The sequence below is a fragment of the Podarcis muralis genome, chromosome 10 (assembly GCF_964188315.1).
Source record: "Podarcis muralis chromosome 10, rPodMur119.hap1.1, whole genome shotgun sequence".
In the NCBI taxonomy this organism is placed as follows: domain Eukaryota; kingdom Metazoa; phylum Chordata; class Lepidosauria; order Squamata; family Lacertidae; genus Podarcis; species Podarcis muralis.
The window spans coordinates 67,412,745-67,439,883 of record NC_135664.1 but is presented as its reverse complement, the minus strand read 5'-3'; the positions used below and the strand labels follow the sequence as shown (position 1 = coordinate 67,439,883).

The 27,139-nt window shown below is 44.0% G+C and overlaps 1 protein-coding gene across 2 annotated transcripts in view; it reads left to right on the top strand.

Annotated features, from left to right (window-relative positions):
* TAF3 (TATA-box binding protein associated factor 3) overlaps positions 1-27,139 on the top strand; it is a 146,164-nt gene that overhangs the window by 100,007 nt on the left and 19,018 nt on the right. Inside the window, exons 3-4 of one of the 2 annotated variants that reach the window (XM_028747537.2) lie at positions 2,928-4,726; positions 11,967-12,049. In XM_028747537.2, the coding sequence (XP_028603370.2) occupies positions 2,928-4,726; positions 11,967-12,049 (1,882 nt within the window). Of the gene's footprint in view, positions 1-2,927; positions 4,727-11,963; positions 12,050-27,139 lie in introns of both variants that reach the window. The other variant, XM_028747536.2, reaches the window with a different exon arrangement.

The following is a 27,139-nucleotide window of genomic DNA, read 5'->3' as shown; positions in this document are numbered from 1 at the left end:
CATTTTTGCAGTGGAGGAACTCAGGCCTTTAGGAAGTGTAAGGCACTCCATTGCAGCCTGCTCCCTCCCCATGCCATACAGAATGGCTAGGATTTCTTGCTCTCTCTAATAACTGGCTTCTTGGGAGCTGCTATCAGATTGTTGGATTGTAGCACTGCGTTCATTCAGGGTATAACCTGGAATTATTTATCAGCTGTCCTGGGTATTGAAGAGTGGCAATGCACAATTACTCAAGCCTAGTGCTCACAAAGAACAGGTGAAGAGGTAAACCAGTTTTGAGGCTGCAGGTGGGGGCTCATAGGATCGAATCCTCCTGCATCCATAAATATTTCCTGCACACTGAAAGCTAGCGTGTCAGAGAGAAGAATTCAAACTTAGTTTTTCCCCTGACATTTGGGTTTCTGCACGTACAGTGCATTTATAGTCACCCAGAGAACGTGAGTTATAGGTAGCCTATAAATCGTATTCATAAATAGAAGAAAAAATTGTATTTTGCTGTGAAGGAACAAAATCATGTGAAAGCTCACCTTTTGTCTGAATTGATACAATCTAGAAAGAGGTTTAACTTTGCAGATGCTCTTGTTAAGAACGCAAGATACCTTGAATATCTTTGGCTTTTAGTAGGCCTGTCAACATCTGTCTGAAACACCTTTTAGAGGACTTGTTAATAACTCTTTGATGGACTGTCGGAAGGAGGAGCTATTGAATGGTGTTTTTGCAGGTGATCAGAGGTATCTTCTGAAACGGGCTAGGGAGAATCATAGTTCTTTGGGCCCCTTGGAATTTGATGCAGGGAGCTAAGCAACGCGGAGGCATTTTTCCAGGCCTGCATTGGGCTGACATCTATAACTTGGAAGCTGTTCCCTATGAATTTGAAATGTTTTTCCAGCACCACCACTCATTCCCCTCTTAATTCATACCATTATAGGGCAAGAGAGCATATTTCATTCCCATAATAGATCAGATAATGATTGAACCAGATTTGAGAAACCTGCAGCACAGAAACTGGCGGTTCAGTCTATTTCTAGCAGGTGCCGACTCAGTCAAGAGTGATTTGCTTTTTCTTTTTCTTTTTTTTAAGAGACAGAAATGTGCATGCCCATCCAAGCAAAACTGAACTGCCTAACACTTTTCTGTTTTTCACAGAAGGCTAAGGCTTTATCCCCGGGCAAAGTCTCCACTCTGGACTGGCTGCTGTAAATCCTCTGGGCCTTGGCAAAAGCTCGACTTGTTAGCTCGTTTTACTTAATTTGTGATGCTGGCACTCATTCATGCTTCAGCCCAGGGCTCTTGACTCAACTCTCCTAAATCGGGGCATTGACACATTTTAGAGGCAAGAAACATCCCCTCCCATAGCCTGAAAGGAAACTCTTTCAAATGAGATTCTTTAAGTTGGATTCAGAATAAAGGAAGACTTTGCACAGTTTCAGAATAATATTTTATTTTATTTTATTTAAAAAAAATGTTTGTTAAAATAACAAAATTGCATACTCATTCCTCCTTGCAGCCACCTTCCAAAAACCGAATAATTCTGGGCATTCCTCACTAATAGCATCTACAGGTTGCTTTCATGCTGGAGTTTTTAAAATTCTTGCAATTACTAAGCTTCAAAAGAGGGCTGTTATATAGTTAAGCGAAAGACGAGTGTGTACTGCACCCACTCTCATGTTGCTAAAGTCAAACCAGACAGACTTTTTTTTGGTGAAGTTGGGTAAATGAATGTACAGAGGTTATTTAACAGTAGCAGAGCGAGAGAATCGTTTTGTGACTGAACCGTTGGTTGTATCCAACCAAGTGCTACTCAGAGTAAACCTGCTGAAATTAATGGACCTAAATTAATCTCATTCTTTGATTTCAGTTGGTCGACTCTGAATATGACTAACCTGCCTTCCTGGGCTCCTTTGGGAGGAAAGACAGGGGGGAAAGACATTGAATACAACTCCATGTAGCTACATTGATTTTTTTTAAAGCTACACACCCTGATATAAGCAAAAAGTGTCACATATTAGGGGACATTTGATTCTAGATGACCAGCTATATTTTCTTGCCACTACATACATAAATGTATATATATATACTCTTGGGATTGTATCCAACGCTGATGTTTTGCTCATGCAACAGACTTTCGCTTGCACAATGGACTGTTCCTCCTACTTTCCCCTGCAGCTTCCTGCACACATGCAAAATCTGTTCTAGACAATTGGGGGACAATCCGGAACAGATATTTAGGGGTGCTTAGGGAGAGAACCCCTGGGAGAGAAACGGGAAATCCTGCTGTGCTAGTGAAAGTCCACTCACACAGTGCTGGATAAAACTCACTGTGGTCAACCAGAGTTGTTTACGTTTTGCTTTTGGTTTATTTGGTTCGCTCTTCCTTCCTTGCTACTTTACATGTAACTTCAGTGAAACTCAGTAAAAATAAGGTTTCAGGTTGGTTGGTTGGTTTAAGGAAGGAAATAAGACATTTCTCTCTCTGAGGATATATATTTCCTTGGCCTGCTAGCAAAATCCAGCACACCTAGAATCTCTACTCTGGTTGTGATATTTTAATTCAAAGAAGCAGACAATCACTTGACGTGGAGGGAGATGCTGCAATTGGCTCCAATTGAAATGGTAGATGTAATGGATTAAAAAAAAAATAGCAGTAGAGAAATTGCTTATGGACCACAATTTGAGAATGGATTTCTCTGAAAATATGAAAATGATACTATATATATATATATATGTGGGTGGGTGGGTGAATAAAGTGCTGTTGTGTACCATTTAATCTGTATACTGTATCTGATAAGTGAAATGCTTTGTTTTTGTACAGTTCTTAAACTGAGTCATTCAGTCCATGTGAGCTTACTTCTTGTGATCTCTCTAGAAAGTTGTGCCATTGTCTTAAGTAAGCTAACAACTTTCCCTTTGCTTGTTTCTTTCAACAGAGGAAGAGGAAGAGCAGGTGCCCACTGATGGCGGGACTTCAGCAGAAGCCATGCAAGTACCTTTGGAGGAAGAGGGAGAAATGGAAGAGGAGGAGGCTGTCAACGATGAAAACTACTTGAGCAAGAGGCCATTAGAAAGTCCCGAATCTGAGGAAATGCCTGCCACGAAGCGGCCAAAACTAGCTAGCGTGAAAGGAGATAGTCCAGAGGGGACGGTGGAACCGCGTGAGCCTCTTAGTTCCATCAATGCCCAGAAGGTGCCCCCCATGCTTTCCCCGGTTTGCGTTCAGGATGGTGCCGATGTGGCTCCTCTCTCTCCAGAACCACCCATACTGGCTCCCATTGCAAAATCGCAGTTGCCGGTTTCCAAACCATTGGAGCCCAGAGCATTTACACCTAAAGCAAAGGTGAAAACGAACTCCCCAGGGCAGAAGACTAAGGCGCCCAAAGTTCCTCCATCACCAGCAGTGGCCGGAAGCCCCATCCGCTCTCCAAAAACTGGACCCAAGGAGAAGAAATCGCCGGGCCGATCCAAGAGCCCCAGAAGTCCTAAGAGTCCAAAGGTTCCGGTTCATGTCCCTCAGGTAGCAGTTAAGCAGGAGACCCCGAGTAGAACGCCCTTGGCAGCATTGAGTGAAAAGATGGGGAAAGAGAATATCCAAATAAAACAAGGGCCAACCCCCGTTGACCCTGGGAAACCAAACAGTGAGAATCCGGCGAAGAAAGTGGCCGTGCTGGACAAGACAATTGACGATTCCATTGATGCTGTAATTGCTCGTGCTTGTGCTGAACGGGACCCGGACCCATTCGAGTTTTCCTCGGGGTCAGAATCGGAAGGGGATGTTTTCACTAGCCCTAAAAGACTATCGGTGTCAGAGACTACAACCCCCAAAGCTTCTGTTTCTGCTAACAGCAGCTTAAATAAAGCAGGAAGCACCCCAGTTCCTCCCTCTGGTGGAACGTCAAGCTCAGACATTTCATGGACGATGGATGACTCCATAGATGAGGTCATTCGGAAAGCAAATATGGGTCCTCCTGCCAATTTGCCGGCAAACTTCCCTTATTTCTCATCTCCCTCTGCTTCTCCACCAACTCCAGAGCCTCTGCTCAAAGTTTACGAGGAGAAAACTAAGCTGGCTTCCTCAGTAGAAGTTATGAAGAAGCTGAAGAAAGAGTTGAAGACAAAAATGAAGAAGAAGGAAAAGAACAAAGACAAGGAGAAGAATAAAGAGAAGAACAAAGACAAGGAGAAAAACAAAGACAAGGATAAAGACAAAGATGGAGGCAAAGAAGTAAAATTTCCGTGGAAGGACTTGATCAGAGATGATGACTTGGATCCGTACAAGTTCAAAATTAAAGACTTTGATGATGAGCCAAAAGTCAAGGTAAAAGATGGCAGCACCAAGAAAGAACGAGAGAAGCATAAAGACAAGAAGAAAGATAAAGGCAAGAAAGATAAAGACAAGAAAGACAAGGAGAAAGTTAAAGAGAAAAATAAAGGCAAGAATAAAACTTCGTCAGTGCCTCTTGTTCTGCCTCCCAAAGACCTGCCCCTGCCCTTGTTCAGCACCCCGGCTGCCATGAAACTCCCATCGCTGTTGCCGGCCCTCCCGACGATCCTTCCCGAAAAACTCTTTGAGGAGAAGGAGAAGCCCAAAGAAAAGAAGAAGGACAAAAAGGAGAAGAAGAAGAAGAAAGAGAGGGAGAAGGACAAGGAAAAGGAGAAGAAGGAGAAAGAGAAAGAAAAGAAGGAGAGGGAGAAGAAAGAAAAGGAAAAAGAGAAACACAAACACGAAAAAGTAAGCAATTGGTGTATTTTGGGGTGGGGTTCTTTATTGCTCACCTTCCCACTCCATAGCAGAATTATACCGGAGCAACATCTAAATATATGCTTCATAGGGTTCTGAAACAGTAAAATATTTAAACCTAAAAACTGAATTTATTGAAAGGATTTCACAGTAGTAAAATGAGGCTAACAGAATCATAGAGTCAAAGAACTGTTGAGTTGGAAGGGACCCTGAGGGTCATCTAGTCCAACCCCCTGCGATGCAGGAATCTCAGCTAAAGCATCCATGACAGATGGAGGTTAAGGCTTTGTTCTCCCTCCACTGTTGGAGACAGTATGACTTCAAATACCAGTTACTTGGAATCACAAAAGTGTTTTCAGGTCTTGCTTGCAGGCTTCCCATGGACATTTGGTTGGCTACCTGAACTAGATGGGCCTTTGGCCAGATCCAGCAGGGCTTCTGTTTATGTTGGTCTTTTAATTATGAAAGTTTAAAAAGTTAACAGATCCCTAAATCCACACCTTTCTTGCAGTTTTCACCTTTACCCTACCCTAAGTCTTCTTTTAAAATTTGAGCACGTTCAAGTTAATGTACCTGTACTATTCATGTAGGGCAGCCATGTCCAAAGTCCGTTTCGAGAACCTAATCTGGCCTGCCGGTCGGTCAGGCCCCTGTGACAGTTTATTTCCTGGGGTAAAATCCCAAAAACACCTTAATAACATCAATCCTTAAAAAAGCTCAGCAACTCCAATCCTAAAAAAAGGTCAACAACCTCATGGGTCGGCCCTCACTTCATCAAATCTGGCCCCCTTTGGAAAAAAAAGTTTGGACACCCCTGATATAGGGGGACTACATATGGAGGAAAGCTTGCATTCTAAAAATGAATAGGACAACAGGGGTGTTGGAGGTAAGGGTAAAATGGAAATTTTATTTATGGCTTCTTGTCTTTACTGGTCCAGCACTGCATCTCCAAAAGGGTACTTTACATTTTCTGTCCTGTATGCCAATTTCCTAAATAAATCAGCTCTATGTACATCTAGCTGCTATTTTTCACTGGCATTAGTTTGCTCCCTCCTCTTTATAACAACAACAACAACAACTTTATTATTTATATGCTGCCCATCTGGGCGGCTCCAATCAAAACATTAAAAACATCATTAAAACAGTAAAACATCAACCATTAAAACTTCCCTTCAGGGCTGCCTTCAGATATCTTCTAAAAGTGAAATAGTTGTTTATCTCCTTGACATCTGATGGTAGAGTGTTCCACAGGGCAGGGGCCACCACCGAGAAGGCCCTCTGCCTGGTTCCCTGTAACCTCACTTCTCGCAATGAGGGAACCACCAGAAGGCCCTTGGAGCTGAATCTCAGCATCTGGGCAGAACGATGGGGGTGGAGACACTCCTTCAGGTAAACTGGGCCGAGGCCGTTTAGGGCTTTAAAGGTTAGCACCAACATTTTGAATTCTGCTCAGAAAGGTACTGGGAGCCATTGTAGATCATTTAGGACCAGTAACTAGTAACTGCTCCCTATTACCAGGCTAGTTGCCACATTTAAAAGTGAAACAGAACTCAGTAGAAGTTCTCCTGCCCATGCAGGAGAGGGGATGGGGCTCCCTCACGAGCAGTAAACAGTGGTTTAGCATTGCATGTAAACCAGGCTGCCAGTACTGATAATAATAATAATAATAATAATAATAATAATAATAATAATAATAATAATAATAATAATTTATTATTTGTACCCTGCCCATCTGGCTGGGTTTCCCCAGCCACTCTGGGCGGCTTCCACAGAGACCAAAAATACACTAAAATGTCACACATTAAAAACTTCCCTGAACAGGGCTGCTTTAAGATGTCTTCTGAATGTCAGGTAGTTTTTTTTCTCTTTGACATCTGGTGGGAGGGCGTTCCACAGGGTGGGCGCCACTACCGAGAAGGCCCTCTGCCTGGTTCCCTGTAGCTTTGCTTCTCGCAATGAGGGAACCGCCAGAAGGCCCTCAGCGCTGGACCTCAGCGTCCGGGCAGAACGATGGGGGTGGAGACGCTTCCCATAGCCCAACCATCTGCAGCGAGGGCTGAATTGGAGATAATTGGTGAGAGGCATCTGTATTGTCTGTATTGTCAATCTTGTCCCCAGTTTCAGAGAGGCAGCGGTCCCCAGTTTCAGAGAGGCTTAGGCAAGGGAAGTTTGTCTCAGCTCAAAGATACGTAGTCTGCTTGGGAGGAGGTGCGTGACAAGGTGGTATCCTTAGGGAGAAAATCAGGTCATTTGGGTTTTGGCAACTGTGTGTGCATCTCCAACCTTCCCCTTTTTCCATCCACCCCAGCCATTTGCCTCTTCACTCTCTCTCTCTTTACTTCTCTTTTTATTTTATTCTATTTAGCTTGCAAGCTTTGGGGTAAGAAATCGCACTTTAAATCCCCTTAATAACCAAACTAGGTAGGGGATTATACTTACCCAGTGGAAAACCATGTATAAATAAATACGTATAGATGTCAATAGTTTTGGAATAACTAATCATAGCCACAGCCTTTCACAATACAGGGCAAGGGGTGGAATTACGTATACCAAAACCATACCATGCGAACAAACTCAAAAATAATTCATGTGAATGTAGTTTTCCACTCCCATTCCATAACTGGTTCTTGTCTAGGTTTTGTCTCCTGGTTTTTTAGAATTCGGTGTAACATTAGGAATATAATGGAACAATACCACCTATTAAAAGTCTATTCTTCGTAGCCCTAAAATATATTGTATTATAGGGAAAGCCATATAAGCTCGGGCAGATTACATTGACAAAGCTTCCTGTTACCTTGGTGAAAAGTCCCTGTCAAAAGATAAACTTTAAAGCCAGGCTGCATGAAAGAGTCCCTGGATAGAATTAAAATTTAAACTGATCTAGACAGATAAGCTTTGGAGGAAAAAAAAAAGTCGAAAAAGTCCACCTCTTTGCTGCAAGTCAGGATTTTGAAAATAAATTTCCCCCCTTTTAAATCTCTTGAGTGATTTTCATTTTTTGCAAGGCCGCTCTGCTGGTGTCCTGGAAAAACGGAGAGTTTGAGCTTTATCAGTTGGTGCCCTGAGGTATGTGGCAAAGAAGCTAAATCCTTGAAGATTAGCAAAAAAAGAGGGGGGGAAATGCAGCACATGGCAATAAGGGGCTTATATGACTACTAGTATTAGTTCAGGTGAAAGAAGTATTGCTTATACATAAAACTGGACAAATCCACTGACAATGTATTTTTAGTTAGCTACAAAGGAGTCTTATATTGCTGGACTTTACTTCTTTGGTGATTTGGGAAGCTTAGTAATCCACTGTAAATGCTCTTCTGCTGGCCCGAATTTCCAGTATTACTCCAGAATTGCAGCTCTTTAATTTTTTAACCAATGAAAGCTCATGTTCCCTTAACATCCACCTTTTCCGTAACATCCACCTTTTCCTGCTTCTCTCGCATTTGCACGCATCTATTCTCTCTCTCACAGACATACAGAGGTTCTTCTAACCTCCTGGTTTCCTGTTAAATGCAAAGACTCAGGTTACCATTTGGAACCTTTCCGGACTGTGACAGCTGGACAAAAATTAGGAGACCCAAAAGTTAACCCTATAAGTAAGCAAGCTTTTGGGTGGGTCTCCATACTTGAAAACTAGTCATTAGGGAGAAAAAAATCATAACATGATTTCTGTTAAGATTTCTTTTCTAATTAGATAAAATGTCTGCTACAACTGATGCTGACACTTGAAAATTTATTCCTTAAACAGTGTTTTTCCTGCAGTTGTTTATACAGTGGCATCATAAAGCAACAAGCAGTAGGCTATATTTAAGGTGCAAACTAAACAGCACACTGTCACACAATTTTCTGCCTCTTCCATTTTACTAGAATGGTTACCCCCAGAAACTGAATAGCAGATCCTGAAGTCTCAATAGGATGTATTTCACCATTGTGTAGCTTAGTCACAAGAACTGGTGACAGCTGCCAGCTTAGATAGTTTCTAATAAAGTTGGCGAATTCATGTAAGGCAGGTGTATCGATGGTTGGCTGTATTTCTGTGCCACTTCCATTCAAGCAAATCCCAAAGTGGCCTACAAACCATTCACCTCACACTGAAGCACCACAGTTGACAGCACACGACTTACACAATTGGCAAATCATCACAAAAACAATTATTGATAATTATAATCTATAAAACAGTGCTAACAAAACAGCAGCTCAAAAGCTAAACATTATTACATTATTAAATGGCCTCGTCTCCACCCCCATTGTTCTGCCCAAACACTGAGGTCCAGCTCCGAGAGCCTTCTGGCAAGTCCCTCACTGCAAGAAGTGAAGTTACAGGAAACCAGGCAGAGGGCCTTCTCGGTAGTGGCGCCCGTCCTGTGGAACGCCCTCCCACCAGATGTCAAGGAGATAAATACCTATCTGATTTTTAGAAGACATCTGAAGGCAGTCCTGTTTAGTGACGTTTGTAATGTTTGATGTTTTATTGTGTTTTAATTTTCTGTTGGGAGCTGCCCAGAGTGACTGGGAAACCCAGCCAGATGGGTGGGGTACAAACAAACAAACAAACAAACAAACAAACAATGATTACATTCACACACGCAAACGTTAGCATGGTAATAATTTGCTCTACTCAGTCTATCAAGATACACAGCCAGTATATAAGGGACGCAGATGGCGCTGTGGGTTAAACCACAGAGCCTAGGACTTGCCTATCAGAAGGTCGTCAGTTTGAATCCCCGCAACTGGGTGAGCTCCCATTGCTCTGTCCCAGCTCCTGCCAACCTAGCAGTTCGAAGGCATGTCAAAGTGCAAGTAGATAAATAGGTACCACTCTGGCGGGAAGGTAAACGGTGTTTCCGTGCGCTGCTCTGGTTTGCCAGAAGCGGCTTAGTCATGCTGGCCACATGACCCGGAAGCTGTACGCCGGCTCCCTCGGCCAATAAAGCGAGATGAGTGCTGCAGCCCCAGAGTCGGCCACGACTGGACCTAATGGTCAGGGGTCCCTTTACCCTTTATCCAAAGGAAAGACTACCAACAGAATGGAACTATAACAAGTGCCTAGCCTCCCAGACACATAGGCATGTGTTCATGGACAGCAGTCCTACTCCCATCCAGGGTGCTGTCCCCCCCCCCCCCAAATTCTGCTGTCACTGAGAGATTTTGGATATAAGCACCACACACCCCTTTCCTTTGAACTCCCTATGAACGGTAGCAACCTGAAACAACAAACAATGGATATTAGCTGTGAGAGCCAAATGGAACTTCCCAATACAGTATATCTCTGAATGCCAGTTGCTTGGAACAAAACAGAATAGGAAGACCCCCGTCTTTACTCCTTGTTTGGAAGCGCAGAAGTGCCTTGGGTTGGCTGTTAATGAAACAGAACACCGGACCAGATTGTCTTTGCTCTCAGCCCAAGAAGACAATTCCTGTGTGCGTGTTTGCCAGCTCCTGTTATATAGCGCATTGAATAAATGACAACAAACAATGACGTACAAGCCTAGCCTGCTTTGTGAGTGTCTGCACTGAATCATAAAGCCAAAGACTGGAGAGGAAGGTGATTAATGGTGTTTATTAGGGCACCTTGCTGATTCATCCGCTGGCTCTCGGCCAATTAACTTTGAATACATTTTTGCAAAATATCAGTGCCTCCTGAGGATTCTTAAGGAAAGGGACAGTTTTAAATGCAAAGACATAAAAAACTGAGACAGGAAAAACTACCACTTGTTAGTAGAAGGAAAAACCCTATCTATCTATCTATCTATCTATCTATCTATCTATCTATCTATCTATCTATCATCTATCTATCTATCTGTCAGGGAACTGACATCGGAGCTAGAGGCAAAGAGAAGGCTCTCAGATGATGCTGGAGAAGGGCCCAGCAGGGAGAAAGGCAGCTCAGTAGAGGGGGAAGCAAATCAGCGCAACACCACGGATAAAGGGGGGAAGATGGAATCAGCGAGAGGGCTCCAGGACTCTTCACTGGACACCAGCGGGGAGAGCACAGGTCCTCTGCTACCCACGCCCTCTCTGCGCAGAAGACTTCCGCGCAGTGAGAGTAGGAGGAGACTGGGCGTCAACTTTTATGTTGGAAGAGGTTTAAGAAACGCCCACTGACGGATTCTGCTAGCGACTGAGGCAGCCACGTAGAGAAGGGCTGTCCAGTCAGAAAGGTTTAACAAGGCAATTTAGCCTGGAGAGGCGGCAGCTTACGCACGAGCAACCCCATACGCATTACACTATCTATCATCTATCTATCTATCATCTATCTATCTATCATCTTAGAAATATAGCATATGAGGTTTTCTATTGTAGAAGAACACACCAGAGCCAGAATGACTTCAACATGTAAACAAGTTCAAGGGCCATCATTGTATTTATTTCAGATGCGCTTTAGCTTTAATCTACTACTTAGAATCCTTCCAAGTTTTCCTCTGACTGCCCTTGCCTTCTGAAGTTAGGTAGGAGGTGACCAGAGAGGGCCTTTTTAGTTGTGGCACCCAGTATGTGGAATGACCTCCCCAGGAGGGCTCAGCCAAATCCATCTTCCTTTTGACACCAGATGGCCTTTATATTTGGCTTCATCACCTGCATTGAAGGGGGTTGGACTAGATGACCCTCGGGGACCCTTCCAACTCTACACTTCTGTGATTCTAAGAAGACTCTGATTCCTGGTCCTTGGCGCCATTTAGGTTTCATTTCAAACCAAGCTTTTGGATTCCAGGTATCTTGGGGGTGGAACTGTGTCCATTTACACAGCGCAATGTCATACAAAGACAGCACAGTTTTAAAAATTCCAGTTAAATATCACACTAAACCATTCTGTCATGAGGAGTAAATGCAAAATCTGCTGCGCAGCCTTTTCTCATTTTAACCAGAATCTGTTCCGTGGTAAAGTTACGTGCTTCCTTTCCCGTAAAATACTGTATTTTTTCGCTCTATAAGACGCACCAGACCACAAGACACACCTAGTTTTGGGAGGAGGAAAACAAGAAAAAAATCTCAGAAGCCAGAACAGCAAGAGGGATCGCTTCGCAGTGAAAGCAGCAATCCCTCTTGCTGTTCTGGCTGCGCAGCCTGCATTCGCTCCATAAGACGCACACACATTTCCCCTTACTTTTTAGGAGGGAAAAAGTGAGTCTTATAGAGCAAAAAATACGGTAATTTCCTGCAATGTCCCACTGTCAGTGTTACATTTCTCTTTAGGAGATGCAGCCCATTTAACAGTTAAATGTGTTCCCTTTAGCAGATGAAAGTGGAACCTGTTGTTCCTGCGCCGTCTCCCGTGATTCCGAGGCTGACGCTGAGAGTGGGGGCTGGTCAGGACAAGATGTAAGTATAAAGTAAACCCCATTTGATTAAATCTTGGTGATGGGTGGGCTGGGTGCAGTGTCATCCCATTTGTTTATTTCCTCCTCCTGGCAAATCCTGTTTAAAGAACTATTCCCCGATTTCTAATGAATATATTGCCTAGACAAACGTGCATGCTAATTGGCTTCCGTCATGATTTAGAATGTTTAATTTTGCAACCAAATAGAGCCTCTATACTATTCAGGAGTAAGCGACGTGGGTGGCGCTGTGAGTTAAACCACAGAGCCTAGGACTTGCCGATCAGAAGGTCGGCGGTTCGAATCCCCCGCAACGGAGTGAGCTCCCGTTGCTCGGTCCCTGCTCCTGCCAACCTAGCAGTTTGAAAGCACGCCAAAGTGCAAGTAGATGAATAGGTACTGCTCCGGCGGGAAGGTAAACAGTGTTTCCGTGTGCTGCTCTGGTTTGCCAGAAGTGGCTTAGTCATGCTGGCCACATGACCCGGAAGCTGTACGCCGGCTCCCTCGGCCAATAAAGTGAGATGAGCGCTGCAACCCCAGAGTCGGCCACGACTGGACCTAATGGTCAGGGATCCCTTTACCTTTACCTTACTATTCAGGGGTGCCATCTCTGGTCATGCAACCTGCGTGCATAGATTCAGGGCTTCTGTTTGTCTCTCCCGGTACACAGACAAGGACACTAAGCAAGAGCTGTTACTTGAAAAACGAGGTGCCCAAGTGTTTTCTAGAAATGAAGTCTGGTGGTGCAGCCTTCCTTTGTGAAAGGGAAAGGAAATGTCTATGACAGTGGTGGGGAGTTTCCAGCCCATCAGCCTAGTTAGGTTTTCCAGGCCATTTGGAGCACATCCTGCCCCCCATCCCGGTGGCCTGACATCCTATATGACGTCCGGTGCGAGAAAGTTCAAGCTCCCACTAGAAAATGAAAGCCACAGCTAAAAGCAAGAAGCTTCTGGAGCAAATCCAAAGTGCACCATCTCAGTTCTTCCTTTGCCATGTCCACAACTGTCTTGCTTTTATATTCTGCATAATGCACCTTTGTACTTGTGTTGCAGAAAGAGGAGTATCCAAATTCTGCATGCCTCCCTTGCACCACATTCACACTGTCACACTGTTTGTTGTTGTTGCTACTTGGAAGTGGAATTATCCCCGCAGTCGTACTGTACTGTGCTTCCAAAGGCCAGCACGGCTGCAGGGACAACCTTCCCTCCCTCCTCAATTCCAGGTTTGAGAGGAACGCATTCCAGTCAGTGGGGGGCATACTTACCATGGTAAGTGGAGTTGTGTCTCGCTCCTGTCAACAATCGTGCTGTAGCGTTTTGCACCAACTGCATCTTCCAGATCATGCACGAGGGAAGCCCCACATGGAGTGCATTGCAGTAATCCAGTCTTGAAGTAACCAACACATGAATTACAATGGTACCTCGGGTTACATACGCTTCAGGTTACATATGCTTCAGGTTACAGACTCCGCTAACCCAGAAATAGTACCTCGGGTTGAGAACTTTGCTTCAGGATGAGAACAGAAATCGTGCTCCGGTGGCGCGGCGGCAGCAGGAGGCCCCATTAGCTAAAATAGTGCTTCAGATTAAGAACAGTTTCAGGTTAAGAACGGACCTCCAGAACGAATTAAGTACTTAACCCGAGGTACCACTGTACCGTGGCAAGGTTTTCCCAGGAATGGCCATAGCTTTTGAATCAGTCGCAGTTGGTAAAAGGCCTTTGTAGCTACTGAGGTTACCTGAGCATCCCCAAACTGTGAACCTTCTCCTTCAGGGCAAGTGCAACCCCATCCAGGGTTGGCAGGTGTCCCAATTTCTCGGACACGGGAACTATTCACCCACAGTGCCACCATCTTGCCTCACTGCCAGCTCAGGCCTTTTAGGGCAATAACCACCACGACGTGTAGAATTAACCTCTCGGTTTCTGTGCCTTTAGCATCTTGTGTTGTCAGTATTTACAGAGCATCTTTTGCCATTTCATTAGTATCTATGTGGGGAGGAGGGAACCGAAATAATGTAGAAATGTCTCTTTAAAAAGAAAAAAGAAAAGCTGAAAAGAAGCAGGTTGATTTGAGGGATTTATGCATGCTACCAGAAGGATGGAATTGGAAATTCTTTGCACCAAATAAGCAGAGCAACATCACTGTGGCTCGGCATCCCTCAGACTGTTTCTATTAAGGTCCGTCAATCCTGTCTTACAGAGCCTTTCTGTACAGATAAGAACATAGCTTGCTTTTCGGTATTTGGTCGTCTCTGCTTAGACAAACAGCCAGCAAGAGATGGAGATTTCTAATTTCTAACATTTATTTAAAATGTCCATCTAAATTCCTGGCTTTGCTTCATCTAAATGGGTGCTTTGGTGCCCAGAGCAGGAGTCTCTGTTTTCACCCGCTTCTGCAATCCCCCCCCCCCCCATATTTGCCAATTGCCTATTTAAGTCTGCGCTTCTTAGTTCTCTTTCCTTCTGTGTCCTCTAGCCTCTCTTCCCTCCTTCATCTTGGAGGTGAGGTCAGTAACTTGCTCTCACAGGCGTGGAATTACTATAAGTCTCCCTGCCCCTTCCTTTCCTGGTCACTTATTTCAGATCACATGTGATTCTTTCTCAGGAGCACCTATGTACTTGGCTATTATTCTGTGGTATGAAAGAGATAACAAGCGTTTCCGGACAGCTTAGAATTGGGAACCTTAAGGTCCGACTTCTCCAGTTCTTCTACCTGAACCTGTTGTTGTTTAGTTGTTTAGTCGTGTCTGACTCTTCGTGACCCCATGGACCAGAGCACGCCAGGCACTTCTGTCTTCCACTGCCTCCCGCAGTTTGGTCAAACTCATGCTGGCACCTTTGAGAACACTATCCAACCATCTCATCCTCTGTCGTCCCCTTCTCCTTGTGCCCTCCATCTTTCCCAACATCAGGGCCTTTTCCAGGGAGTCTTCTCTTCTCATGAGGTGGCCAAAGTACTGGAGCCTCAGCTTCATGATCTGTCCTTCCAGTAAGCACCCAGGGCTGATTTCCTTAAGAATGGAGAGGTTTGATCTTCTTGCAGTCCATGGGACTCTCAAGAGTCTCCTCCAGCACCATAGTTCAAAAGCATCAATTCTTCGGCGATCAGCCTTCTTTATAGTCCAGCTTTCACTTCCATACATCACTACTGGGAAAACCATAGCTTTGACAATATGGGCCTTTGTTGGCAAGGTGATGTCTCTACTTTTTAAGATGCTGTCTAGGTTTGTCATTGCAGGTTCACCTGAACCTGCTCGTGTCTTAAGATAGTCATCAGAGGTGGATAGTGACTGGGGGAAAGTCTCTAGAACTCCACCCTCAAGATACTGACCCAAACCAAAGATCTCTTTGACCACCAGGTGGACATTATCCCTGTCCCCAAGCTGTTTTGATCTTGTGGTAGGCTAGTCTGTTGTCTCCCGAGCTGCTAAATTGTATGGTTTTTGTTTTATTGTTTATGGATTTATTTATTTTTAAAATTGCTCTCGTAAGCCACTCTTGTTCAGATTGAACACGGCTGGATCAAGCCAAAGGCCCATCTGGTCTAGCATTTTGTTCTCACAGTGACCAACCAGATCTCTATGGGAACCTGAGCTCAGCCGTGCTCTCCCTACTTGAGATTCCCAACAAGGTGCCAAGAGATTTCTAATAACGCACGCTGCTTTTGGGCAGTTAACCTTCAGCATGTCTGAGAGTGGGTCTTGGACTTTGCTCTGAGCCTCCTTCCATCTCTCTCTCATACACACACACACACACACACACACACACACACACACACACACACATTTCTTGCCCCACACTAAAATCCACTCTTCCTCAAGGATGGAAAGCCTTCAGCTCCAGCTAGCATAGCCTATGGTCAGCGATGATGAAAGCAGTAGGTGCAAAATGAAGCCTCTCGTATCCTGTCAGGAAAAGAACCAGAAGGCAGTAGACTACTATCCAATGGGTCCATGTACCTTTATGTAAACCCCATTATCTGGACAAATGTCTTCTCTGCCACCCTGGGCTCCTTTGGGACAAAGGGCAGGATATACATTTCATAAATAAGTTGTTACTCATTTACTTGTTTTATCAGGGGCACCTTTTCGGTCAATCAATGAGGCAGCATTTGCAAAATAATGGTTAACCATTTATGTATTTGGATAAGCGGCGGGTGATATGCACCATCTGAAAATAGACTTTTGTTTGTTTTCAGCAGCTCTTTTTTTCACACCCAAGGGATTGCTTATTCCAAGATGGTGCCCGCTATGGTTCATTATATGCATCAACTAAAAACAGAGCGCCTTCATTTCATAACATCTGTCTTATCCACAAGCAAATGCATAAGGTTCATCTACTGAGTTTCATATAACCCCCCTGCTGCTTACTCCAGCCTTCCCTGACCTGCTGTCTTCTAGGTGCAGTTGGACTCTTTAACTTCCACCAGCATGGACATTTTCAGAGTTGGTAAAAATGGTAGTCCAAAATATCAGGCGAACACCAAGCTGGGAAAGGCTGACCTACTCCATTGGGTGAACCACCAGCAAATAAATATGCACTAACTTATTAAAAAACCAAATTTCCTTTGTAAGAATTTAAATGCAGGTTTGGGTCGCTAGATATTCAAATCTAGCTCTAGCAAAGCGTAGAGGACATGTTACATCCCAGGTGGTGGTTTCTTGCAAGTGCTTTGACTGCACACTAAAACCAAGTGGAAAATAGATTATAATCAGAGCATTTCTATCTTTGTAGTAAACAATTACAGCAACACTTGCATAAATGCCACATTAGAAGAAATTTACTGGATTCCATTCTAATGCAATTAGAGCTAATTTTGTTCTTTAAATGAATAAAAGGTCAACCAGTAAATCTATTTTATCTCAAGCCCAGGCCTCAATAAATTGTTTTATTTAATTTATTGTGAAAGATCTTATCCTTAATGGATCTGGGACTTATTAGTTTGCTGGGTTTTAGAGAAATCTATGACCGTTTTTTATATGATTTGAATGATCTGCTGGTGCATATGTGTGTGTTTTCCTGTGTTATCAGGCTACAAGATCACTAATTCACTCTCTTTGGGGAGGCATTTAAGATTGGTTATCTGGAAAGGGCTTGTGTCGACTTCTTGAACTTAAATTGCCAATAGATTTTTGAGCAACTAATGTGTATCGTTGTTGCAAACTGGCTTTTTTTTTTAGGACTATTGTCTGATTAACCTTTTTGCCAGATATATTAATATTTCACACAAAGCCGATGTTTTTCTGCCAGTGGGATTTCTTTGGCATCCCCATTCACTACTGTAGTTTTTTAAAAAAAATGTTTGCCCCAAACCACTAGCAGTTTCTAGTGGGCTACCAAATGATTACTGGCAATCTTGCAAAGAATGCTGGACTCAGTGGGCCTTGATGTTGCCCAGTGAAGCAATCATTAAGCAAGAGTTCAGCATCCAATTTAGTTTTACTTTAATCACTGGTGTCAACCTGGCTTTCTCCAGATGTTATTGGACTTCAGCCTCCATTATTGACTGTGTTAACTGAGGATGTGTAACAACATCTGGAGAGTACCAAGTTGGACATGCCTACGACTGATCCTGTGCATTCTTTGAAAACTTAAAGCACACCAGCTTGGAAGAACATGACCAGTAATGATAATACATAGCATTTATATGACACTGTCAAGTAGTCAATTTTTTTCAGAAAACCTTGCAACTAACTTTGTAAGGCAGGTTGGGGTTATTTTCCTCATACTGCAGAGAGGAAAACTGAGGTTGAAAGAGAATTGCTTGACCAAGAGGTGAGATTATTTATCACTGTAGCACAGTAATTTTCGGTGCTCGTACAGTGTTTGCCTTCAGTAGAGAGAATCATGAATAAGATCTGTGTGACTAAGGTGAAGCTCTAGAATAAAATTTTACAAAGCTTTTACAAAGTTTACAAAATAATTTAAATGTTTATGTTTTAAATTTAAACATGGATTTAAATATTTTGAATCCATATAACAATGTATGGATATTTCACAGCAGTACAGTTTGATTTTGTCTTTATGGGATATTGATTTTGTCTTTATGGGATCTATCTATCTATATCTATCTATATATATGTGCGCATTTCTGCATTGCAATGCCTGCACCAAGGTGGGAAATTTCACATGAGCAGAGCCTGCAATAATTTCACACCCTGTTCAGCAACTGCATTTGCCATGGTTGCAGTAGAGTTTGCTGTGGTCCAACACACAAAGTGTGACAGGTTGGCAGAGTGGACATGCGCCAGGGGAGCTATGGCAAATTGCAGATCCCTAGCACCTGCACCCCAGAGTTTGAAGGTATGGATTTAACAGAAGAAAAAATCCCCAAGGTGAAGTGGTGCTAAGGAACTATTAAACCTTGAGAAGCTTTGACTCTGACTCAAAATGACAAAGACTGGGCAATACAAAAAGCAGGACAAACATAAGGGAAATAACTAGATCCTTATAGAGGAGCATATAAGATTCTTGGGGGAAGGGTTGTGTTACGCTCAGGTGCTGCAGAGCAGTGTAGTTGTAGTCCAGCGATTCTTATAAATTTAAAGCACTCAGAATTTGTCTTAGGATCCCTTCTTCGTCCTAGGCTCCTGGTGGGACAATGGTCCTCCTCTGAAAGGGCGAATAAGTAAGCCATTGTAAGGTTTCTTTTGAACTCAGTGTGCCATTTAGCGACAAGTTATTCAGACTTTGGTAATTTAGATTACTGGCTTCATAGTGTTTGCCCACAATAGCCAAATAATGGGGCTCATTAAGCTCCCTGTGTAGGCCTATCCAAATTGTGTTTGCCTCTAACCTTGGCTCTCCATGTGTGGCTGGGGAGGGGAGAGTTGCCTCTTTATTGACTTGTCAGGCAGCGGGATTCCGTTACAGGCCAAGCCGCCCACGACCCATTCCATTTAGTTCCTTGTTTTGTGGTGGGGAAACAGGTAAAGGGATCCCGCTGCAAGGCCCCTCCTCCTGCACGTTTTTATGAATCGGACCACTGTTTGCCGCAGTTAGGGCACCGTGACCAAATCTTCCACAAGCTGTAACGCAAGCAGGAGGGAGCTATTGTGGGACGCAGCTGCGGGCAGTGTTGGTTACCCCGCGAGACACTTCCCATTCAGCAGAAAGCTCTGGAGGAGAACTTGACTGTGGAATTAAATAGGAAGACAGGGAACAAGTGATACTTTGGGGTGGGGAGGGAAGAGGGAGAGAAAGCGGTAGAAGGCTTTAAGGCACAGCTGGGGCGGGAGACAGTGCGGACTTGGCAGCCAGTGTCTTCTGTTGATTACAAACCTAATGGCGAGCCCAATTATTGCACAAAGGAGCACTTAGCAGTGAATGGCTAAGCGCTAATGGTGGGATAACAAAATTGAAACTTTAGTGTGTCCCATTTTTCAGCCTTTCCCCTGGATCTCGAAAGGAGAATAGACTGGCTAAAAGCTACTTAGTGATAGAATTTTTCTTCAGGCTGGCATCTTTTGGGGGAGAAAAGGTGTTAAGCTGACAGATTGCGTGGTCCTAACATTTAGCATTGATTCGGTTCATTTTAATTTGTCTGCTTTGTGGCTGTTGTGATATATATTATTACCTTGCCCAGAGACTCCCAGGTATAAGATAAGTTAAAAATCTTCTCTCTTTTTTTATATGTAGAAGTGAGGGGAAGAGGAAATGAAACGGCACATTGTCATGGAAGGCTTGGGAATGTTCCTCATGTGTGGACCTTTTCTCCCTTCCTTTCCTAAAAACATGCAGTTAAGTGAACAGAAAGAGGCAGCAGACGCTTGGATCCCTTTCCTTTTGTCTGGCCTTTTCAGTGCACAGTGGGAGTGAATGCTCCTCATTGTAGGCGCTGTGCTGAGGGTATTAGCAAAGTCTGTCCTATCTCATCAGTATATTGAAAGTTCAAATAGACATCTCTGGCTGCTGGTCAATGGCCAGCTCTGTCTCTGTGATGTCTAAAAAGGGGGTTTCTACCTAACTCCTCTCATTCAAAACGTTACCCTTGAGATCAGGTTAGCCTATATGCAGGTGGGAGCTTCTTTCAGTTCTGGAGAAAAGTGGATGTCTTATTCCAAGGGACTCCAGGGATACCCATTTCTCAGAACAGGAAGGGCAGCTCTCCATGACTTGTAGACAAGAGGATTTGAACCTTATCGGCGCTGTGGGTTAAACCACAGAGCCTAGGACTTGCCGATCAGAAGGTCGGCAGTTCGAATCCCCGCGATGGGGTGAGCTCCCGTTGTTCGGTCCCTGCTCCTGCCAATCTAGCATTTCGAAAGCACATCAAAGTGCAAGTAGATAAATATGTACCACTCTGGCGGGAAGGTAAACGGCGTTTCCGTGCGCTGTTCTGGTTCGCCAGAAGCGGCTTAGTCATGCTCGCCACGTGACCCGGAAGCTGCACGCCGGCTCCCTCGGCTGATAAAGCAAGATGAGCGCTGCAACCCCAGAGTCAGCACAACTGGACCTAATTGTCAGGGGTCCCTTTACCTTTACTTTACATGTATCCTAAGGAGGGAGGGGAGATGCTATTGAGTGCTTAACTGGTGACTGGGAGTGGCCACCGGGACCATATAACACCGGTCCTGAGAGATCTGCATTGGCTCCCAGTACGTTTCCGAGCACAATTCAAAGTGTTGGTGCTGACCTTTAAAGCCCTAAACGGCCTCGGTCCTGTATACCTGAAGGAGCGTCTCCAGCCCCATCATTCAGCCTGGACACTGAGATCCAGCGCCGAGGGCCTTCTGGCGGTCCCCTCATTGCAAAAAGTGAGCTTACAGGGAACCAGGCAGAGGGCCTTCTCGGTAGTGGCACCCGCCCTGTGGAACGCCCTCCCATCAGATGTCAAGGAAATAAGCAGCTATCCTATTTTTAAAAGACATCTGAAGGCAGCCCTGTTTAGGGAAGTTTTTAATATTTAATGCTGTATTGTTTTTAACATTCGATTAGGAGGCGCCCAGAGTGTCTGGGGAAACTCAGCCAGATGGGCGGGGTATAAATGATAACTCTTTCACTCACCTCCACCACACTTTTGATTACCAAATAAAAATTCCCAGTAGAGATTGTTAGTTTACTCCAGGACATTATCAACGCTTAATCTCAGGGTCGTGGGTTTGATCCCCACATTGGGTGAAAATATTCCTGCATTGCAGGGGGCTGACCCTCGTGGTGCCGTCCAACTCAGCAGATTCTATGGTTCTGTTATCTCAGAATGTATGTCAAGTAGCACATATGTTCAGATGCAACATTTGGAAATAAAGGATGTACTGTGAAAGCAAAGGCATGGGTGGGGGCAAATTATACAATGAGCGGTTTTGTTTCCATATTATTCCCAGTATAGAAATATCCGCAGTCTATCTTTGTAGTAATGCATACATATCCAAAGCTTGGGCAGGGGAGGGAAATTATTTTTATATATGTAGCTTGTCATCAGCATCCATTATTACCAGTGTTCGAAACTACCATTGTTCTAGGCTCATTTTGCAGCAGGGAATTTCATTAGCACAAGTGGTTTCTGAGCTCTTGGCACAGTACTGCGCCTAGGATTTCAGATAAAAACTGCAGAGTGGAAGGAAAGGAGGACCATTTTCTGCCTCCTCACTTCCAGCCACTCTCTGAAGACTGGAGAAGAGACCTTCTTAAGAATATTTAGTGGGTGGGCAGGGGAAGGACTAGACCATGTGAAAAACGAACGTAATATTTTAGCGGCGGTTCATTCATTTTCAGCTTTGCATTCTTGTTATTAAAGAAATGTGCCTAGGCGTTCCATTGTTGCGCCCATAACCTTGGGTTTAAGGTTCCACTTAGATCCTAGCTTTCATATCTTGATTTCTAACACTGATTATTACTTTATTCTTAAACTAAATGTGACAGGGATGCTCCCCACAAATCCATGATCAAATGATGTCCAGTGGCGGTGGGTGTTTCAGTTAAGGAAGGCATTCCTTGTTTGCATGTTTAGATTACTGAGGAACCCATAAAGGTGTGAGCACCCCCAAAGTCCCTTCCCAGCAGGCTTAGGTCTAGAGCTGCTCAAACTCTGGGTTGAATCTGGGTTGGGAAAGGCAGCCTCAGAACTGATAGGGCCTGCCACTTCTGACAAGGGCAAGCTGTGCTTCATGCAGTAGTTTTCTCTGTCCTCCTCACACAATGGTAAAGTGTGAGGATTTCACATAGGCTGCTCAGGTAGCAGGTGAGATGGTTGCAAGGCCTGCATATTATGGTTGCAGAAGTCTGCATATTATGCCTCGTGACCAAGAGAACCAGGCCATCTTTTCTTTCCGAGTAGATGTTTGCAGTAAATTATGCTGTTGTAGATAACGTTGCCATTTCCAGAAGGTTTAAATAATCACCCTTTTAGCTTTCTCCTGAAGGCAACCTGGATTTTAAGCGTGAGAACATGTCCCAGTGTTGATTTAGGTCCTCTTCCCTCCTTTTAATTACAGAAGCCACCGCACCAATTATGCCGCTGGGTTGTGTTAGGTGGGGGAGCAGGTGCAAAATTATTTTCATTTTGTTGTTGGGCCGCACTCAAGCAGTGACTCCCAAAGTGAATCCATAAAGACGTTTGAGTCATTGGGAAGAAAAGACCAATTACTTGGATGCAAGATTCTTTGATTCTGCTCTCTGTTGCACAAGAGTGACGGAGGCGCGCTTGTGTGTGATGTGTACATCTCAATTATAAAAAATAATAATAAATGAGAGAGCTTCAGGCAAGTTGAGACATATACCTGCCTGAGCAGAGCTCCATGCACAAACGAGTCGGAGCCAACCAAACACTTACCATGCCAAGGCCACAGAGCTGAAGGTGGATGCCTGCAGGATTTCTTCATTACAAGCTTGGTGGCACAGGGAAGAGCTCTCCTAACATTCCTCCCTCAAATGTAGTTAATGTTACCTACACCTACCAATATGGTGTGGCCAAAGGTGCTCGAGAACAGCTTGAAACATGTTTGCTGGTACACATCAGTGTTTCCTGCAGGGCAAACGCAGTGTGGGCAACAGACAAACATACGCGCACATCTTTGGCTCCTTAGTTACATATGTCTGGGAACCAGAATTGCGCCAAGGCCCCCAGCCGCAGATGCAGAGGTGTGGGCAACATTCTTGCGCTTGCTTCAGAGAAACACCCAGAACCTGTTGTGCAGAGTTTGCATTCAAGCACAGTTTTATTTTTGAAAGGGCATCTCGCAGCAGGGGTATTTTATTTCACTTTGTAGAGGTACAGGATTGTGGTTTTCAGTGTGTGCGGCTGGTCTTCCCGTGAAGACCTGGCAGACACTTGCAGGAGAGTGGTGTCTCTCAGTTGACCCAACCTTCCTCCTCGATTTGTGTACCTTGATTTGGGTATTTGTTGCAGGTGAGGTGCTGGGCCATCCCCAGGTACACTGGTGCCAACATTATATTTCTTTAGCCGTTAGACAAAAAACTTTCCTCTGTAACCACATCTTTGGCCTTTAAGTATCTGTGGCCTTTTGGAAGTGGGTGGGATGCTTTTAATGCATTTCTCTTTCCTCTCGATTTTAACGTATCTAGGCATGGGGTTGTCTGTTTATTTGTTTGGTTGTAAGTAGCTTCAGGTTACCCTGCAAAAGATAAAGCAACTAACAAATTCTAATCATCACCATCATCCCCTGCCTCTTCCTGAGCAGTGCAAAAGAGTATCTATGGGCCTCCTTCAGTTGTACTTCTGTTGATAGTAAATAAGGCAGTCTCTGTAGTTATTGCCCTGCTTATAGGTTGGTACAGATTTGGTGGTGGTAGCAAATCAGCTGGGGGGTTGTTTTTCTTAGGCATCTTGCTTCCTTTGGGGTCCACCTCCCTTGAACCATAGGAATGTCAGAAGCTGCTGTCTACCCTTGGTTCATCTATTCAGTTCACTGACTGCCAGCGGCGGCCCAAGGTTTCAGATGGTTGGGGACATTCCCAGCTGCACCTGAAGATGATCAGACATTGAACCAAATGCTGCACCATTGAGTTACCACCCTTCCCCAAGGACTCATGGTCTTATACCACCTGCCACCCTCTTATTGTCAGCCTACTTCACCCCAAAGCCATGTGGAGAGAGAATGTCATATCCCAAACACTTGACTTGTGTGAACAAGCATCCATGTTGTAGATAGCTGCTATTTTGGAGCTCCACTTTGACTTTTGGAAGCATACTTCTAGAACTGGTGGCGTTCAGTTACAGGTGCTAGGTACTTTTTCAGAATGGCTTTCTGCGTTTGACTTAAAGTTCAGTTCCCGAAGCATGAAGACTGTCTAGTTGGATGTGAGATAGTGCCATGTAAGTCTCAGAGGTCATATCAATCAGAAAGCACGACAAGAGCTTTATTGTGTCTTAAACAAGAACAGAACAGCAACAGGAAGCTCCAGCCCTTCACCCGGATTCAACTAAGTTCATTGCCGCCTCATGGCTAAACTGTATAATGACACTTTCTACACGTCTCTCCCTTTAGATTTAAAGAAAAGCAAGTTGAAACATCTGGTGGTTCACCCATTCAGTCACTCATATCTAAAAAACTCAAAGGTTTCTGAATAACTCAGCAGGAGTGAGTGACCTTCTGAGTAGTAACATTGCTGTCCGGTCCTTCAGGATGGCTCTGGCAGAATCTCAGTAAATAATCTTGGAGTTTGGGAAACTACTCGTGCATTTGGTGATTGTACCTTTTCAGGAATAAGATGATGGTGTTGGGTTTCACTGTGTTGATCTCCCAACATAATATTATCTGTGTGTTTCCTCATTTCCTCCATGTACTTGGAGTTTGCTATGCTACTAATATTGTAGTTCCGACACTAAATTGCAGCAGTTTCCCCCTAGGTCAAGCCACTTTGGAATGAGATTCTTCTGTGGAGTTGGAAGCCGTGTTTGTATTTATTCTCTCATTAGCTACTGGATATAGCCCAGAATTGCTATCAGTAGAGTTGATCTGGAACTTACATGAGAAATGCATGGGTCTTTCTGTCTCTCTGAAGTTTGTCCAGCTCTCTATAGCTCACCTTTTGTTTGAGTTCAATAGTAAAGGCCAGTGGTAACATGGTGAAAATTGTAGGGTATCTGGAACGTCTGGAATTCTGATCCTATAATAGGGTTGCATGGTCCGTCACAAGTTCATCCAGAGCACCAAAGCAAACAAAAGTATTTTTCAGTTGAGCAACAACACTACAGCAGGTAATTCCAAGAAAAGGGTGTATATCAATATGCATAGAATAGTAATCAATAACAGCTGAATAGTATTGGCATCCCGGATGTGCAATGGCCAGCTGTTGGCTTTTTACAAGGCCTGTTGGGTAACAGTGTGGCGATTAAAGGTTCCTTTTGTCTGTGTTGATCTATTTCTTCGGCAGTAATCTCAAGATAAGATTTTGTTCTCTATGTCATTTCCAGTATCAGCCCCCCATACTTTCTGCTTGGCTCAGATAAGGACTAGAATTTCCTTCATAGACGGTGACACATCAATATGATTTCCTTCTGTTCCTAAGTAGATAGATAGATAGATAGATAGATAGATCCTTTAATTCATTCATTAGTCCATGGTTAGCAAAGTACTTTCTAGTCATCTCTGAAACATTGCTGAAGTATCCTGATTTGATACGGAGTAAGATTTCTCGAAGTTCTGGGCCTCCGTGAATAGCCTGTTTTCAGTTGCTGATGAAGAAGCATACACAGCATGGACAAAAGCCTCAATGTCCTCCATTGACTTGTGTCTATTTGCATTGTGCAACTGTGTGATGAGGTGTCCGTTAATGACCACCTTCTTTCTTATTAGAAGGCACACCGGTACTGTAATTGTGCTTGGTCCAGATCTTTCCCTTAATCAAGGTCAACAAGGATTCTTGGACTGTGAAGAGTCTTCAAGAAGATACATTGCATTGGTATCTGTAGAAGGCTTCACTTGCCCACAGCCTAGGAAGATACCCCTTTTCAAGTTATGTTTTGTGCTTTTCTGCTTTAATAACAGTTCTGGCTCAGAATGCAACTGTTTTCATTCTGAAAATTGCACAAAAAGTAGAATTTCACTTTGTAGCTGCTTGCTTCAGCAGTAACTATTGTGGGAATTGTTTGGATCATAGAGCTAAGACTGAGGTATTAAACCTTGTTTCCTTTTTCTTTGTAAAGGCAGCCTTCTTTGGTAGACACGCTAGATTTCAGTGACGGGTTTAGTGATCGTGCCTCTGCAGAGAAAGACACCGTGCCATTTTCCCTTAGTCTTATTAGAAATCCGTTGGTTCAAAACTTGGACTTCTGGCTTCTTCTTCTTTGGCGATCACTCATAGCCAAGTAAGATTGTCTTCTATAAACAAGGTTTTAACAGTGAGTCCATAAGTGACTGTGGAGGCCAATTCTGGATCCACACATCCTTCCACAATGGGGACATTGGTTTCCGGGCGGGAGTTGATCATGGTGTGGATTTGCCAAACGTGCCTTCCTCTTAGCACGTTTCTCCCTTGCGTCCTGAGTTCGAGTGTCTTCAAAGCCTATGACATCTTTGGTAAAGGCTGTTCTCCGATTGGAGCGCTCGCAGGCAAGTGTTTCCCAGTTGTTGGTGTTTATACTTTTTTTTTTTAGATTTGCCTTGAGACAGTCTTTAAACCTCTTTTGTTGACCACCAGCATTACACTTTCCATTTTAAAGTTCAGAATAGAGTAGCTGCTTTGGAAGACAATAATCAGGCATCCACACAACATGACCAGTCGGATGAAGTTGATGTTGAAGTATCATTGCTTCAACACTAGTGATCTTTGCTTCTTCCAGTACACTTCCGGCATAGTCATGTCATAGAAGGCTAGAAGACACATTAGTCAGGATGCTAGAGAAGAACTTTATCACCTCTCTTAAACAAGAAGTGGAAGCAACAGGAAACTTCTGGTGCTACTCAGGAAATTGGCCGCTGCCACCTAGTGACAAAACCAGGGGTGTGAAACAAAATTGATTCTGTGGGCCATTTTAACGGGTGTACGGGACCTCATATGATCTTAGGTGGTTGCATAGGCTTATCTTCAGTCTTAGTGCTAAGCACCACAGTGCTAAGTAAGGTACGTCTTAGTGCTGTGGTGCTTAGTGCTTTCACCAAGATATTCCTTATCTCTTACCTTCGTGCTTTGA